Source organism: Trichoderma aggressivum (genome assembly GCF_033847375.1).
Source record: "Trichoderma aggressivum f. europaeum strain CBS 100526 chromosome Unknown scaffold_017, whole genome shotgun sequence".
Lineage (NCBI taxonomy): Eukaryota > Fungi > Ascomycota > Sordariomycetes > Hypocreales > Hypocreaceae > Trichoderma > Trichoderma aggressivum.
In genome coordinates this window covers 513,625-531,170 of record NW_026946383.1, presented here as the reverse complement: position 1 = coordinate 531,170, position 17,546 = coordinate 513,625, and the positions used below count along the sequence as shown (strand labels likewise).

Sequence of the window (17,546 nt, the reverse complement as noted above, 5' to 3'; positions counted from 1 at the left end):
TAAAATAGATTAACTAAACCGTCTCGCCAAGTTGGATGCAACTGCTACACCAACTACCGCCAAAGGGGCTGTATGAATATCTATCCGAGCAACCACAAGATTTATGACTTTGTGGAGACAAGTGAGTGATAGGGAAAGGGCCTGTATCCGGGAGCATCTGTCCAACACAAGATTATGCCCCTGTATGAAATGCTCAATCATGTGCTATGACACTGCCAAAGTATCTGGACAAAATCCGGCGAGCTATCCAACAAGCAAATAACCAGTAAAGGAAAACAACGCCATTTTGATTAGCTCAAAAATATGTTAAGTGATAATAAGCCCTCTGTGTGTTGGGTGTTGGGGGGATATCTTCTGGATCAAATTGCTCGTAGAGGTTTTGTCCGTTTGCTTCAAGACAAGGTAGACTTATAGGTATTTTGAAATGCAGCCTCCCATAACGAGTGGATCGATAGCTCAGTGGTAGAGGTAAGCTTATTTGAACACACTGTCCAATTTCAACTTAGACACTAACAAATCTGGTAGCGAGAGATTGCAGATCTCTAGGTCACGCGTTCGATCCGCGTTCGGTCCTTTCTTTTTTGGCTTTTTCCAACTTGTTCCTTTTTTGCTCATGTCTGTTGGTTGAGCTTTATAAGACTAACAAAAATGCCGCTTCATCACCAAGGATCGATAGCTCAGTGGTAGAGGTAAGCGAATCTAAAACATAATTCCCATTCTGTTACACAATAACTAACAAACTTGGCAGCGAGAGATTGCAGATCTCTAGGTCACGCGTTCGATCCGCGTTCGGTCCTGTTCTTTTTTTGCTCTTTGGGTATTTGATGCCGTCCTCTTTTCTGCATAGCAGTACTTTTTCTTTTTTGTGCTTTACTTTACTTTGCCTGTGGTATTGATGATCTGGCCTTGGAGTGTTGGAGGGGTTAGTAGTACCTAGTACCTACTAGGGCAATGTGGAGCAACCCCTCTACGCGTATTACTTAGTAGGTTAGTACTTGGGGTGATGTTACTCATGGACTCAGTGTAAATATCCAAGTGATTGCCGTTATACTATAAGCCAGTTTTGATTCACATAATTCCCGTAAGGTTAATACGGCTGACTATGCGTGTAATATTGGCTCATAGAGATGCTTGGACAGTTACCTTGTGTATTTTCTGACAGCTTCCCTACTGTTAGTATATCATGTATCATCCATCAAGTGTCGGTGTAATTATTGTTCAACAGCGAGTGATTCCGCCAATGTCTTCTGACTGACAACAAATACATAAAAAGAAGCAGGGAATTACCAATTTCTTGTTTATCTCTCCCTATTCATTGATTTCCCCCAAACATTGCTTCCTGAGGTGAGGAGCGACGTGCCGACAAGACACGCCTTTGAAGCTACCCTATACTTAATTTTTGTTCTTATCTTATCGACAAGGATAAGATAAGCTCGCCCCGATAAAAAAGTTTCCTATCGCTCCATGCGGCAAGCATCCATTGACCAGAACCTGGAACTCGGCCTTGACAAAATCCTCATCCAGCTCAACATCTGCATCCGAAGTCACAATGCCTGCAAAAACTGCCGGCAAGCAGAAGCCGCAGCACAAGCCAAACAAGACAGAGCTCAAGAAGCAAAAGAGGAAGCGCGATCATGAAGACCTGCACAAACTCGCAGAGGCCATTGCCCAGCTGGTGAGTGGATGAGGCGCAAATGCATTCATCCTAGATGTTGTGACTTACCGTGATTCTACGCAGGACCCCAAGTCTGGCAAGGTAAAAGCTTTTGCTGACCTGTCGGCGGCCATTTCGCCTGCGACAGCATCCGGCCTTCACGCATCACACTTCACCAACATGACCGAAATCCAGGAACAAGCAATCCCGTTGGCATTGCAGGGCAAGGATATCCTCGGTGCGGCGAAGACGGGCAGCGGCAAGACTCTGGCTTTCTTGGTACCGGTACTGGAGAAGCTCTATCGCGAACAATGGACAGAGTTCGACGGCCTCGGCGCTCTCATCCTCTCACCCACTCGAGAGCTGGCGGTTCAGATTTTCGAAGTGCTACGCAAGATCGGACGACACCACGCCTTTTCAGCCGGCCTGGTTATCGGTGGAAAGAATCTGAAGGAGGAGGCTGAGCGGTTGCTTCGAATGAATATCCTTGTCTGCACGCCAGGACGAATGCTGCAGCACTTGGACCAGACGGCCGGCTTCGACGCGAACAACTTGCAGATTTTGGTGTTGGATGAGGCGGACCGAATCATGGACATGGGATTCCAATCTGCAGTAGATGCGCTGGTTGAGCATCTGCCCAAGTCACGCCAGACACTCATGTTCAGTGCAACGCAGAGCAAAAAGGTTTCAGATCTTGCTCGACTCAGCCTGAAAGATCCCGAATACGTCTCCGTACACCAAGACGCAACGACAGCAACGCCCACTACCCTTCAGCAACACTACATCGTCACCCCGCTCCCCGAAAAACTCGATACGCTTTACGGCTTCATCAAAGCCAACGTCAAGAGCAAAATCATCGTCTTCCTCAGCTCCGGCAAGCAAGTCCGGTTTGTCTACGAAAGCTTTCGACATCTTCAGCCTGGTATTCCGCTACTTCACCTGCACGGCCGTCAAAAACAAATAGCACGATTGGAAATCACGAACAGATTTACTGCTGCCAAGACATCATGCCTGTTTGCGACGGACGTGGTGGCGCGAGGCATCGATTTCCCTGCTGTCGATTGGGTCATTCAGGCGGATTGCCCCGAAGACGCTGATACGTATATCCACCGCGTGGGACGAACAGCCAGATTCCAGAGCAATGGCCGTGCCGTTCTCTTCCTCGATCCCAGCGAAGAAGAAGGAATGATCAAGCGACTAGAACACAAGAAGATTCCCATACAAAAAGTGCACGTCAAGGAGAAGAAGAAGAAGAGCATCAAGAACAATTTGCAGGACATGTGCTTCAGGTTCCCCGACTTGAAATACCTGGGCCAAAAGGCATTCATCAGTTACACAAGGTCAATTCACCTCCAAAAAGACAAAGAGGTGTTCAAGTTTGACGATCACGACTGGGACGCATATGCCTCGAGCCTCGGTCTACCTGGAACCCCACAGATCAAATTCCAGAAGGGTGAGGATATCAAGAGGATAAAGAACGCGCCCCGCCAAGGCATGTCAAGCGACTCAGAATCAGACATGGATCTGGACGGAGAGTACGAAAAGAAGAAGGACAAGAAGAAGCCAGAGGTGCGGACAAAATACGACAAGATGTTTGAACGAACGAACCAAGACGTTTTGTCAAGCCACTACTCTAAACTTGTGCTGGACGGAGGCAAGGAAGACGACGACGAAGAGGATGACTTTTTGTCTGTAAAGAGAAGACTAGACGATGACGAGGTTGATGCACTTACAGGCAAGGCGCCCATCAACAATGCCAAGGTCATACCGCTAGGCGGCGACGATTTATACGTCGTCGACTCAAAACGCCGTGAGAAAGCCCTTCAGTCAAAGAAGAAGATGGCCAAGTTCCGCGGCAACTCGTCGAAACTCGTCTTTGACGAGGAAGGCAACGCGCACGAAATCTACGAGCTCCAGGACGAAGACGACTTCAAGCAGCAGGGTCCCGCGGAAGAGCAGCGGCAGAAGTTCTTGGATAGCGAGACGGTCAGGGTCAAGGAGGCCGACGTGGACGACAAGATGCTCGCGAAGCAGAAGAAGAGGGAGAAGAAGGAGAAGAGAAAGGCGAGGGAGGCGATGGAGATGGCTGGTGGTGAGGAATTCGACGCGCAGCTTGGTGAGAACGGTGATGGCGAGGATCCGTTGGCTCTGCTGCGCTCTCTGCCTCTTGCTGGGGAGGATCGCGGTGATGATGATTCGGATGCTGAGCCGCCGCGGAAGAAGACCAAGAAGTGGTTCCAGGACGACTCGGACGATGAAGATGCCAAGAAGAAGAGCAAGAGCGGCAAGAAGAAGAAGGGCGGCAAGGTTATTGAGGTGGACCAGGAACCTGAGACGTTGGAGGACCTGGAAGCTTTGGCTGCAGGTCTGTTGGATGGTTAAAGGGGGGGCGCTTGTCGATACTTTTTGGGGAGAGCATTTCTGGCTGGTGTTGTATATTGAGGGGGAGTGTAATTCAGAGCATAATATCAGCTTACAGTTTAAAAGCATCAGAATTTTGTATAAAAAATCAACGGCTGGTATATTCAGCATCCTGCATGACGACCTCTTCTATCTCGGTGCTCATCTCTATCTGCAACGCTCTCAAGGCAGATGGCCTCAAATGAAGCCAAGAAATGATCCCTTCAAACCACTACAAGAAAGGAAGACAGGCCAGAGCACAACCAACAGACAAAGCAGTATACACACAAACACACACACATGCACAAAGCCGTCAAAACGAAACAAGTCAAGTCATCCAATCTGAATCTCCATTGCCTTCATTTCAAATACGTAAAAAAGAAAAAAAATCAACATGTCCCACCATCTGTGCAGAAAAAAAGAAGAAGGAAAAAAACCTGCTGTGTTCGTGAAAAGGGGGGGTATTCGTCCTTTTTTTTCCAGCTCCACTGCCCATTCCGTAATTTCCGACCCTATCTACGTTTGCGCCTGGCTTCAATAGAAAGATGCTTTCCCACTAATAAGACGATAGAAGAAAGAAAGAAGAAAGAAGAGACCAAATTCAAGATGAGATCAAAACCAACGCTCCTGTGACGCCGCCGAATGCAGTAAAAAGTTCCATTGTTTTCGTCTTTTTTTTCGTTTGTTTTTGTTTTTTACATGTCGCCTGGCTCTAGTGTTTTATGCCCAAAGAGGCGAATGCGGTAGAAACATGTGTGATTGGGAGCTCCGTAATTGCTTACAGCCCGAACAATCACCTGGTCAGTCTCGGCGTTGAGGGCCATGAGCTCGCTGCTGAGGCGGTGAACATGAACGCCATCATGCAGTTCCGCACCCTCGTATATGAACTGAGTCACCTTGACAAAGTGAGGAGGCAAATCAGCTGGGGCATAGTTCCAGTCTGACAGGTCGTCGGGGAAGTGCGCCGCCGAAAAGTCCAGCAAACGCTCTCGAGTAGCCAAGTCTTCGATTTTGATGTACACTTCGATGTGACGGGGTCGCGCGCCGGGATTTGACGTGGCACCGGGCAAGATGTGCTCAATCACGATATGCTGAGGGATGATTGAGTGGCCCATGATGACGCTCAGTTTGGCACCATGGGGGTTGCCGCGTTTGTTCACCTCACGAGCAGCACACCAACAGTCGCCATCATCATGCCATGGAAGGAGAGCTTCTATGGGTGGGTACGGCTGAGCGCCCTTGAGACCCTTGTCATTGAGATATTTCGCATCGGGCTGATATGTTCCGGATGATCCTTTGGGATCGACAATGGCGCCAGCACCTACTCCAAAGTAGTTGAGCTGGTTCTTCAGATCTCTGTCCCAGTGAGAGCGAATCCGACCCTTAGCCATGGCCTCTAGGTTCATATCAGCAATGGCTTTGCGCACCAATCCGTCAACGAGCTTGGCAACTTCCGCCCGTGTCATGCTCGGGGAGTCATCTTTCTTGGCTAGATCGACAGAGTCGCGAATCAGCTGTTCCAGCTTGGGCTGCAGTTCATTGATTTCGGCTCTCATCTCGGTACGATGGCTGGCAAACTCGTCCCTGAGATACTGTAAAAAGTATTCACGACTCACGACAGTGCTGCCAGTTTTGGTGTTTCCGACATGCTTTTTGATCATCTGGTCAAGGCGCTTGTCAATGTCCTTGTCCGAGAGGGATCCGGTAATCTTCATCTTGTCCAAGATGGGGCGTAGCGTTTGTTCGACCTTGCGCTGGTTGTCTGTTGCCCAAGCTTCCCACATATGCGGCAGCTTCTTGGCTAGTCCATCGTTCGCCTCGTTGATTTTTGAGGCGATTTCTGGACGTCTCGCCAGCCATGCCGCAATATCTTTCCACTGCTTCTCTGACGAAGGCTCGTAATTGCCAGCCTTGCTCTTATTCAGCATTGGGAAGCTGCCATCTTTCTCGACCAGGTCTCGGATTGCGTGCCAGAAATCTTGCGTGACGACGGGTTTTCCATCTTTGAGTGTCATGTGCACCATCTTGGGGACGACTGAGTTTAGCTGTTCAATGGATGATTCATGAAGCTTCCCAGCACCCTTCATCAAGCGGAGATCCCGTAGAATTTGGTTAATGAGATCCCCAAACTCGGCATACTGGTCGCCTCGTAGCTCGTTAAGCCCTGGAAAGTCATCCCACGCGCTCCGCGAGGACCAGCTAATGGACGGGATGATATTTCCAATTCGAGAGGCAAGGTCATCGAACCTTGGCAATATTGGTATTGAGACCGAGGGAACAGAAACCGATGGAGCCTCTTCGAAGCTGGGCAAGTTGGCGATGGCAATGCTGGAGAGGACTGCAGCCAGCAAAAGGAACGAAAAGCCGCTAACGGTGTATATCAGCGCCTCACCAATGAGCATTAGCCGGTCTCGCAGAGAGTCTGAGAAGAGTCCGGAAAAGGAGTTGATGACACTTTCGAGGGCGGTGCTGAAAAACCAATAAATGGCCCGCAGATATGTGAGTGGGTTGAACAGCTGTTGCCAATTGATGGACTCGTCGGTGAGAGCTGAATCGGGTTCCGACTCGAGGTCAGAATCGAAATCGGAGGACACGGGAGAGTTGATCTCTCCGTTTTGAACATGTCTCTGCTGAGGTTGCCGCCTAGAAGTAAATGGAAAAAGGGACGCGAGAATGCGCCACCATTTGTCTTGGCGCGAAACTCGGGTTTCAGTCTCTCGAATATTATCTTGCATGGCATCGTCCATTTCGCTGTGATCTGTGGGAACGGGAGAACTGAGGAGAGGTTTGCCTGGCTGTCGCGTGGCAGCAAGGGGAGACAGGCGACTTATGATAGTGTTACTTCGAGGAGGTATTGTCCGTTGCTCTTTGCCTCGGGGTTGATTTGCTGGGGCCGCAATGGTCGGCGCCTTGGGGATGCGCATCCTTGCTGTGGATTGACTCTGTTCTGAAAGTCTGGCGGTGCTAGTCCCTAGACTTGGCTGCGTGTCTGATTCGGGCGGACTGACAGGCGCAGAAACCCTTCCTCCTAGGAGACTCTTGACGGCACTCCAAGCTTTACTTGGAGCTTCAATGATTCGATTTGGGGTAGCCTGCTCATGTTGGTCATTGGCCGGCAGGGATTGACCCGATAGAGTAGATGACCTTGTCGAATTAGACAATGAAATTGGTTTGATGGCTGCTGGCGGAGGCATTGGCGATATCATAAACGCAGCATTTCTAAATAAATCACGCTCGGCGTTGAAACTCCGCGAATCAGAACCATCACTTTCGTCGGGAGTGAGCTCTCCATCGTCATCGTCGTCGTCTTCATCCTCAGATGCTGGTTGACTGAACGATCGATCAAAGGCCACTTTTGCTGTGTTGCTTGGTTTTGCTGCGAAAATCATTAGCATCATATTGCTTCTCAAACAATGTGCAGCGTAGGAGAGATGTACCAAGTTTCGCCATGGCAGACTTCAATCCCTGTCTGTACTTGCTGTTGTCCCGGCCACGTGACGGTTGATTGGACTCAACATCTGATCCTGATCCTGACTCGTCGGCTTCTCTCGGCGGATTAGGTCGACGAGTGACTTGAGGCTTCAGGTATTGTCCATGTCGTTGCAGATCCGCAGCCTCCTCAGCCTCCTGACGTTCCTGCCTCCGAAGAACACCATTCATTGCATCCTGAAGGGTGGCTGGCATGGCGTCCACGCTGAGGCGGCGAGGTTCCTCTGCAGCTCCATATGTATACTGCCGTTTCGTACTAGGTGCACCTTTTAGGGAGGGAAAGTCTGGTTTCTTGAAATCCTCCACCTCCGTCCGGGTGTTTGGCCGTCTAGCAGGGTTGCGTTCTCTTGACCGTGGTCTGCCTCCTCTTCCACCATTCATCATGATAACAAAGTGAGAGAAATATCCTTTAGGTCGTGGCAGCTGAAATGAGAGAGCAGTTGATAATGAACAGAATGAGAGGCTTTGAAGATGTTGAAAATCGGCAAAACGGAGAAGGTGAAAAAAATCGAGGACGGATATGCTCAAATAGGATCGGATTGAGGCCCAAATTCACAAAACAAAACAAAGACGGCCACAATCTAATTTTGTCCCAAGCTCAAATCCGGATTCGTCGTCTGCTGGGTCCCAGATTCTTTGTGTCCCAGCCAAGATGGATCCGTACTGGGGGAGAGTTGCGATCAACAAAGAGCATCTTTGTTAAGTTGGGATGAGACGCATGTCACCAGAAGGGGCGGTAAGGAGGCGTTGGGAGGCCACTTTGTTTGCGTCTGGGAGAAACAATGAGCTTCTGCAGAGGGTTTCGAAATGCAGGGGTGAGATAGAAATATGTTTGGGCGTGCGAGGATGGGATTTTGTCTCTTTGAGATGGCCTTTGGGCTTAGTTTGCGCGATGACAACTTCACTGAGGGCGCGGTAGCGTGACGCGCCGAGGCTTAAGCGGCGCATTTTTTGGGGTGAAGAATCAGGCACGATTGAGCGGGGTCACGTGCGCGTCAGAGAATTGAAGTGCAGAAGCGCAAAGTACAAGTTACATGTCAGTACAAGTTGATGTTTTCATCGTGTTGGTGGAAGTCTTGAGCCAGATGTGTTTAATTGATTTTACGCGGAATAAAGAATGGAATAATAATGCAGCCACGTTCTTTTTTTTGGGTCATTGCGTGCATGCTGTCTTTGTCAGAAGCTGTGCGGCACAGCCTCATGTTGTTACTGTCTGTTGGCGATATCATGTCTCAGCAGCGTGGGTCTTAGACGGGAGTACAGACTTGCATGTACTCAGCACAAAGAACCGACAGGGCTGAAAACGGAGATGGAGACTTTCACAGAGGCACATACAACTCGATAAGACTAAATGCAAAGCAAACAAAGCACTCTGCAGGAGAGTAAGGAGGACGGAGTACTACATCATCTACAGAGTTTGGATATGCCGCCGATCTCTTTTCAAGGAGACGCTGTACTCGTGATACGCACCCTGATCAACGTGCCATGAGGCTGACAAGGGTCTTGATGGTGATGCGCGTTTCATCTTAGCACAAGCTTTTGCAAACACCACTGATCTGCAGCCAACCGCCCACTTGTCATTTTTCCAACCAAGGCACTCGTCATATCAAGCCGAGTAATTGAACCAGGGCCATGCTTTGATCACGAAATAAGAAATGATGCATCATCATAGCCAGCAGGGGAGCAGTCAATATAATCATGTAATCAGCAGGGAATGTTTACGAGCCAGTGTCGTATTCTGCCCAGGTAATTACCTGTACTCAGTAGTTTGAGCTCGAACCGTGTAAATCCAGGAACACAGCTGAGGACGGGACTTTGCTAGTCTCGGTGCTAAGAATGCCATGAAGCGCTCGATAGTAGCCACCGTGTTTGGCTGCAATACCCGTCAATCGAGTCTCGCATAACCCCACCAAAGGGAATTAATTACCGTCTGGCGTATCAGTGGAGGCCAATCCCAACTGTGGCTACTATTTCGGGGCTGCTGTAAGCTTCTATTCGTATCCCTGCTTGGATGGAATAACGTTCCACTGCAAAAAAAACCGCTGAAACATGGCGCTCCAGAGACTGTCCATGGCTTCACGGCCCCTCCCCCGGCTGCTGGCGTCATCTCCATCTCCGTCTCCGTCTCTCTCCAGCTATACTCGTACAGCATTTCACGCCCACGCTCACGCCCAGCCTCCGTCTCTGCCTCCGTCTCTGGCAATTTCAGCGGTCGGACCTCGAGATCGTCGCCGGTCCCAGTCGCTGCGCCGGATCCAGCGCCACCAGCAACGGCACTACCATCCCAGTTATTCCCAGGTCGATCCGCGCCTATCAAGAGAGTTAATAAGAGGCGTATCCGCACCCATAGCACAAACATTATTCGTCGCCCGTAGCAATAAAATCCGCTCCCCCCTCTCGCTTTCGCCGTCACACTCACAACGGCTCTTCTCTACCGCGACTCCTCACCTGCAATCCAGACGCTCAACCACAATGGCTGTCGGAACTGTTCTCATCACCGGGTACGGCCCCCCCTTCCATTCTCTGTTCAGCCATGCTCTGCTCTGAGATGCTTCCGCCAGCCCAGCAAATGTGCGCGCTTATCGCCCCTCGCTGCCCCACGCAGCTCTCTCGAGGATTGCGCCCAACTTGCGTTTGTTGGAGCTAGGCGAGCGTCGTCGTGGCCGTGATGGATGTTTTGTTTTGTTTTGTTTTGTTTTGTTTTGCTCTGCTTCTTTGGACTAACATGCTTCTCTGCGCCCAATTCGCAGTGGCACGGGCTACATCGGCTCCTTCACGACTCTGGCCCTGCTCGACGCCGGCTACGATGTCGTCATTGTCGACAGTCTCTACAACTCGTCCAAGGTTGCCGTTGACCGGATCGAGCTGCTGGCCGGCCGCCGCCCCGACTTTTACCAGGCCGACATCACCGACGAGAAGGCGCTGGACGAGGTCTTTGCCAAGCACCCGGCCATCGACAGCGTCATCCACTTTGCTGCGCTCAAGGCGAGTTGAAATGCGACACCGGACAAAACGAAGCCGTCACAGGGACCAAAGAACTAACAGCAGCTTTCCAGGCCGTCGGAGAGTCGTCCATCATCCCCCTCGAGTACTACCGCGTCAACGTCGGCGGCAGCATTGCGCTCCTCCAGTCCATGACCCGCCACAATGTCACCAACATTGTCTTCTCCTCCTCCGCCACCGTCTACGGCGATGCCACTCGATTCCCCGACATGATCCCCATCCCCGAGCACTGCCCCATTGGCCCGACCAACCCCTACGGCCGCACCAAGTCCATGATTGAGGACGTCATCACCGACCATGTCAACGCCCAGCGCACCAACCTGGAGAAGGAGGGCAAGCCCTTCCAGCAGTGGAACGGCGCTCTGCTGCGCTACTTCAACCCTTGCGGTGCGCACCCCAGCGGCATCATGGGCGAGGATCCCCAGGGCGTTCCTTTCAACCTGCTTCCCTTGCTGGGGCAGGTTGCCACTGGCCAGCGCGAGAAGTTGCTGGTCTTTGGCGAGGGTGAGTACCAGCCTTTACCCATGTTTTCTCTCAGCCAGTCCTAATGGATTCTACAGACTACTCCTCCCGCGACGGAACCGCCATCCGAGACTACATCCACGTCGTGGATCTTGCCCGAGGCCACTTGGAGGCCCTCAACTACCTCCGCGCCAAGCAGCCCGGCGTCAAGGCCTGGAACCTGGGCTCCGGCCGTGGCAGCACCGTCTTTGAGATCGTCAAGGCTTTCAGCAACGTCGTCGGCCGAGACTTGAAGTACGAGGTCGTTGCCCGCAGACCCGGCGACGTCTTGGACCTGACTGCCAACCCCAAGCTGGCCAACGAGGAGCTGCAGTGGAAGACTGAGCTCACCATGGAAAAGGCCTGCGAGGACCTCTGGCGGTGGGTCAGCAACAACCCCCAGGGATACCGACAGGAGCCGCCGGCGGAGCTGTTGGCTGCTATCAAGAAGGCGTAAAACAAATGGATATATTAGCGTTGGAAAAAATGCATTGAAACAAAAAGAGCAGATTTGGATGTGATGCTTTTTAAAAATAGACATGAATGACCAAATTTAGTATTTTCGTCAGAATGAGCGTCATCTACGAAATTGGATGTTTGGACAATGGACTCGTTTTTTTCGGCGATAGAAGAGAGAACAAATACCAAAAGAAGAAACAAAACACGTAATGATTTTTTATTTATAGATTTGAGTCAAAGGAGTCTAGTTGATCTTGATCAGGAGCTTGCCCGTTGTCTTTCTGCTCTCCAGATCAATGTGGGCCTGGGCAGCATCTTTGAGGGAGTAGATGTTGTGGATGTTGACCTCGAGCTTCTTGGAGATGACAAGGTCAAAGAGCTCGGACGTGTACCTTTCAAGGTCTGCCCTTTCAGAGACGTAGCCGTTGACGACGGGTCTCATGAGCTTGACGTTTTTGGGGCCGAGCTGCAGGATGTTGACGGGGGGGACAGCTCCAGACTAGCGAGGAGATTCATTGTTAGTTTATCTTTGTCTCACTGTGGTTCATTCTTTTCTTTCATTCTTGTTTTCTTTTGTGTTTCAGCAATGAAGTGACAACTTACAGCGTTGCCGAATGATATGAGGTGCCCCTTGAGGGCAATCATCTGCAGATCCGCATCAAACGTCGCCTTGCCAACACCGTCAAAGATGGCGTCGATGCCGTGACCCCCCGTAATCTCCTTAACCTTGCTGACAATGTCGTCATTCGAGTTGACGAGATAATCCGCGCCGTGCTTCTTGGCCAGCGCAAGCTTCTCATCCGTGCTCGCCGTCGCAATAATCTTGGCCCCGACGCTCTTGAGCATCTGCACCAACAGCGTGCCCACGCCTCCCGCCGCAGCATGCACCAGCGTCCACTGGCCGGCCTTGACCTCGCCCGCCTCGCGAATAAACGTCCAGGCCGTCAAGCCCTGCAGGTAAATCGCCGCGGCGTGCTCGCTGGACAAACCCTCGGGCACGGCCACGACCTTTCCGGCGTCCACGGCGGTATACTCGGCGTAAGTCGCAGACTCTCCGCCCGCCATGTAGGCGACGCGGGTTCCGGGAGCGAACCTGGTGACGGAGTCGTCAACGGCCACGACCTCGCCTGATGCCTCGCGGCCCATGGTCAGGGGGAAGAAGGGCGCGGGGTAGAGGCCGGCGCGGAAGTAGGTGTCGATGTAGTTGACGCCGGCGAAGTGGTTCTTGACTAGGATCTGGCCTGCTGAGAGTTTGGGCACGGGTATGTCGTTGTACTCGAGGACTTCGGGGCCGCCATTTTTGGCGATCTGGACGGCCTTCATGGTTGCTGGGATTGACGCCATTTTGGTGCTGGAAAAGCCTCTACGGAAGAAAAGTTTTGGTGTTGTGGCTGTTGTTGGAGTTGTTTTTGTTGACAGTAGCCGCAAGCTTGAAAGGGATGAGGGGCAGAGGGGTTGATGAAGCCGATGAGGGGCAGCAAGGGATTGACTATAGCCGTATCTGACAAATAAATGTGATTGTCTAGAGAGGGTGTGTGTGTGCACCGAGCGTGACGCAATTGCAATTGGCTTTGAAATGTGCATCATCTTGACTCGTGATCCAATTGTTTCCTTAAAGGTCGAGCTGTTCGTATAAGTTATACGGCTAGGATCGGAGGCGAACCGGCGTCGTATTAGTAATGTCGATATCCCGCCCTGTGGCAGAGGGAACGCGATAGTTGACATACAGGGCGCATCGACGGGTGGAAATCGAGCCGGCTTTGCCCCGTCCGTACCTGATACTGTATGCGGACGGACGCCCGGCGTTTAGGGGCGTCTGTAGCGGAGCTGCTTCCGAGGGAGAAGAGACGCTCAAAGCCTGGATAAACTGCCAGAGCCCCTCATTCTGGTCTGAGGCTGTTTGTAATGGAAGCCATTCAGGATAGCGATGAGCATTCGCCCCTTACTAGGGCACTTATGAGAATCCATTGCGTGTTTCTAATACATAATCGAATTTTTTATCATAGCTATCAGCATGTATGCTATATATCTTACTGCATAATTTTTAATTGAATGACGTTGTAGGGGCAAATTCTTAAAACATCCATGGATTTCACCAATTGCTACGCCGCCATGGAAAAATGGAGGGGTTGATATCGCGATAAGACCTCCAGGCAAATGCCCCGCCACACGCTCAGCCTTGCAATTGTAAACTCCAGAGTCCCAAGTAGAAGTAGTAGGGATATCGAACATCAGCATCAGTTAACCTACACTATAAAGATGCCACCTAGACTACCTCTCAAGGGCTTCTTGGCCGCTGCTCGATCTGCCCTCACAGCTCCCCCAGCCCAAAGATCGAGTCCTCTCACCCTGGTGATTGGCAATGAATCCGCAGGTGTGTCATCTCACATCACCACAATTGATCCAAGTATAGCCTCTGACTAACGCATTTTAAGACTTGGATTCACTCTGCTCAGCCGTAGTGCTGGCGTATATCCGCTCCAACACATCTCACACTCTACACATTCCCCTCTCAAACATTCCCCGGTCTGATCTTGTTCTGCGAACTGAAATGACCGCCGTCCTGCAACAAGCCGGATTAACCCCCACAGACATCCTCACGTTATCTGAACTCCCCGACCTCAAGCCCGAAGACACAGAGTGGTTTCTGGTAGACCACAACGCCTTGACGGGCGACTTGAAGAAGTTCCAGTGCCGAGTCATCGGCTGCATCGACCACCACGTCGACGAGAACGTCACCAGCCAGGATGTCAAGCCACGCATTGTCGAGCCCTGCGGAAGCTGCATGAGTCTCATCATCGAAGAATCTCGTGCAGCATGGGACGCCTTTGCTCCGCTAGAAACTGAAGATACCGCTGCCGAGGACGACAACCTGGCTAAACTCGCCTTGGCACCCATTCTCATCGATACTCTAGATTTAAAGGAAGAGCACAAGGTCAAACCAAAGGACATCCTCGCCGTAGAATATCTGCTCACAAAAGTCCACCATCATACTCACTTCCAACAAACCACATTCTTCAAGGATATCACCGCCGTCAAAGAGGATATCTCGAAGCTTAGCTTTTACGACATCCTCCGCAAAGACTACAAGGAGTGGGAAGAAGCGGGTCTTAAGCTGGGCATAAGCTGCATTGTCCAAAACTTTGATTACTTGCTTGACAAGGCGAAAGAGCCTCACGACTTCATCGATGAACTAGCTTCTTGGGCCAAAGAGAGAAAACTCGACGTCGCCAGTGTCATGACCACGTCGGATCCTGGTGGAGAATTCCAGCGCCACCTCCTCGTGTGGGGGATTACGGACAAAGGAGTCGAAGCAGCGAAGAATTTCCCCAGCGTTGCAAAGAGTTTGAAGCTGGAGCAGTGGAAGGATGGATTGTTGGATGGTGATGATGGGAAGCGAAAAGCGTGGAGGCAGAAGGATTTGTCTGCGAGTAGGAAGCAGGTTGCGCCACTGCTTCGAGATGCCCTCAAGACTGTGGATGGGACGTCCCAGTCACAGCTATAGAATTGCCACTGTTGTAGAAAGCCGAAGAAAAGAGGTTGGTTTTTTTTTTCACCATTTATGGCCTGTCTAATTTATACAAACAAACTATGTTACACAAAACAGCAAAGGCCTTGTTGGGAACGCAAAGTAATACACTCATAAGTCCCTTTGGAGCGGCGTCTTTTGTACATGATTTCATCCCTTTTCCCAGTCCCAGATTTACCAAGTGCTCCCTACCAAATAGATACATCTACATCATTTTATGTAGGGCTTGAATCATGCTAATTTTGATTGGACGGCATCTGTCCCGACAACTTGCGAAGTGTCTGTGCCCTCTGTTCTCTCGCCTGTTCTCCAGCATGATGGTGTCGCAGGTTCTCAACCTCTCTCAAAACGCGCAAGAATTCCCTATGCACCAACTGCCGCTGGCCAAACAGGTCCAGCGAATCTTGAGGTGGAGGGTGGTGCAGCAGGCTCTCAGCAGCAGGATCTGCAACCAGGATACATGCCTTTAATGACACATACAGCGGCCCGATAGGCCATACCTTGGGCTCCTCTTTGAGCATTTCGGGATACACCCAACGCAGTGCATCAGTGCACAGCTTCCGATCTCCAGTAGCCGCCAGGACGCTGTAAGCAAACTCATACAGCTCTGGTGACCGAGGCAATTGAAACCGAGCGGGTGAGCGGAATGCGTCCCAAAACTTCTCCCACTCTGATCGGTGCGCATATGCCGCCATGAGTCGTAGAATGTCGCTATTTTTCAGCGCAGACTTTTGCCTGGTGGACAGGAGAAACTCCACATTCTTCTGTGCTCGCTGCAGCTCCGGCCCATATGCCGGGGACATGGCGATGGATTCAATGAGGGTGACTAGCCAGTCTTTGGACATGACCGAGAGTCCACGCTCCTCCGCCACGAGATTGAGCTGATCCACCAGAGCAAGTCGTTCTGACGCGGTGTTTTCTTCTGTTAGCTCAGCCCGAAATACTGCAGAAATGAGGCTTTGCAAAGTTTCGCGGCTCACGGGGCTTCCGGCCACTTGAAAGTCATGGATATGTCGCCGCAGTGCACTCAGATCAAACGAAGGGCTACCAGGCTGATCTTCTGTTCCTAGAGCTTCATCATTCATTGAAGTCACTCTAGACTCGCTGCTCTGAGTACGAGCTTGAAGACGCCGAGCCAAGGTCGAAAACTGGCGCTGCTGTTGAGAAGCCAGCTTAAGCGCTTGCCACTGATGAGCAGAAGGGGTGTCGGGCATCTGGATTTTTGAAGTGACTAGAGATTCCAACTCCGAGGGATTCAGCCGTGTCTTTCCCTTCACCTTTTGCATCTCTTCAATGTTTCGCTTGAGGATGCCTCTCCAGAGAGTTTCCAAATCAAGTTCGTTTCGTCTCGATTCCGTCATGCATTGCACAACCACTGTTGTTCCCGTCGTTGGCGCACCAAACCCTGAAAATCGACCACTTTCGTCGTAACTGGAAGCTTCTTGTACTCCCTTCTCATGCGCCATGAAATTGACGCAGACCCAGCCTGTCGATATTCCATTATCCGAACCGGGCAAAATCATAGTGTTGCTCCCCAGCATCTTTGCCTTTTTCCTTAGTCTGCGCAGCTTCGTCTTGAGTTCTCCCGGCCCAATTAGCCCATCCGCTCGAGCACCAACTTGGTAGTTTCGCCGCAGCCATCGTACGAAGCGGCCTGCCGAAATGTGCAAGTGTCTCTCACTTCGCGCCGTTCCGAAAATCATGATGAGCTTGGGACCAAGTGCCGCCGGTGGATCGAGGTCGCGGAGATCGAGCAATGATAACTCGTCCAGGCCCATGTCTTCGTATATGTATTTCATCATCGGCTCGAGGAAGTGAGGCGCATCTTCGGGTACTTTGGGAAGCGAGGCAATGTGCTGCAGCGGCGCATGTCGTGGGGGCTGGACATCTAGAAACCATGGTGTATCTGCGGACTCGTCGCTGTCGATAATCTCGTCCTCAATCTCGTCCTCGTCTTTTCGCTGTTCCTTCTCTGGTCTTGTGTCTGTGTCGTCTTTTCGCGCAGCAGTGCCAAACTGCTGACCTGGTGGAAAACTTGGTAGTCCTGAGCCTGCCACCGGTCTGATCCCCCGCGATGCCGCCTGTCCAATGCCAGCCAGTGGCCTGGACGCAACGGCCCTCAGAATCGCACCTCGGCATCCGCAGCACCCCAGAGTCGCAGCCACCGGGCGCGAAATCATCTCTGCTGCCTTTCGACGACGATGAATGATGCTGCAATTGCACTGCACAGGTGAAATTTCCACATCTGGTAGCGCTTTTGGCTCTACAGAAAAAGCTCCCGCAGTGGCGTTTGGTGGGGCTGCCGCTCTCAATTGCTGCCTCCACGTGACACTTTGCCCAATCCAGCCAATCATGTGCGGCGTCGATGGTACGAAGAGAAAAACTTTTGGAACGAGCTTCTGTGTGCGGTCCCGCATGATGAAAGTTCTCTCTTGCACCACCAGTAATCTCGATACTGGCGGAACTTTTTGTTCCTGACCAGCATTACTCTTGTTTTATTTCTTTTCACAT

General features: G+C 51.3%; 6 protein-coding genes across 6 annotated transcripts; 3 read left to right on the top strand and 3 right to left on the bottom strand.

Moving 5' to 3' along the window:
- Positions 1-1,549: 1,549 nt before the first annotated feature.
- Positions 1,550-4,036, top strand: Triagg1_5162 (uncharacterized protein; the record flags this gene model as incomplete). The annotated part of the gene is made up of 2 exons (XM_062899646.1): positions 1,550-1,675; positions 1,739-4,036. The coding sequence occupies 2 exons, from the start codon at positions 1,550-1,552 to the stop codon at positions 4,034-4,036; spliced, it is 2,424 nt and encodes an 807-aa protein (XP_062755987.1).
- A 713-nt stretch (positions 4,037-4,749) lies between these two features.
- On the bottom strand, positions 4,750-7,927 carry Triagg1_5161 (uncharacterized protein; the record flags this gene model as incomplete). The annotated part of the gene is made up of 2 exons (XM_062899645.1): positions 4,750-7,430; positions 7,492-7,927. The coding sequence occupies 2 exons, from the start codon at positions 7,925-7,927 to the stop codon at positions 4,750-4,752; spliced, it is 3,117 nt and encodes a 1,038-aa protein (XP_062755986.1).
- A 2,088-nt stretch (positions 7,928-10,015) lies between these two features.
- Positions 10,016-11,504, top strand: Triagg1_5160 (uncharacterized protein; the record flags this gene model as incomplete). The annotated part of the gene is made up of 4 exons (XM_062899644.1): positions 10,016-10,044; positions 10,294-10,532; positions 10,589-11,050; positions 11,107-11,504. The coding sequence occupies 4 exons, from the start codon at positions 10,016-10,018 to the stop codon at positions 11,502-11,504; spliced, it is 1,128 nt and encodes a 375-aa protein (XP_062755985.1).
- A 246-nt stretch (positions 11,505-11,750) lies between these two features.
- Triagg1_5159 (uncharacterized protein) lies at positions 11,751-12,850 on the bottom strand (the record flags this gene model as incomplete). Its single annotated transcript, XM_062899643.1, has 2 exons — positions 11,751-12,005; positions 12,110-12,850. 2 exons carry the CDS (start codon positions 12,848-12,850, stop codon positions 11,751-11,753), a joined length of 996 nt encoding a protein of 331 aa, XP_062755984.1.
- Positions 12,851-13,765: 915 nt separating this feature from the next.
- Triagg1_5158 (uncharacterized protein) lies at positions 13,766-15,011 on the top strand (the record flags this gene model as incomplete). Its single annotated transcript, XM_062899641.1, has 2 exons — positions 13,766-13,880; positions 13,942-15,011. The coding sequence occupies 2 exons, from the start codon at positions 13,766-13,768 to the stop codon at positions 15,009-15,011; spliced, it is 1,185 nt and encodes a 394-aa protein (XP_062755983.1).
- A 260-nt stretch (positions 15,012-15,271) lies between these two features.
- Positions 15,272-17,389, bottom strand: Triagg1_5157 (uncharacterized protein; the record flags this gene model as incomplete). Its single annotated transcript, XM_062899640.1, has 1 exon — positions 15,272-17,389. One exon carries the CDS (start codon positions 17,387-17,389, stop codon positions 15,272-15,274), a length of 2,118 nt encoding a protein of 705 aa, XP_062755982.1.
- Positions 17,390-17,546: the final 157 nt, after the last annotated feature.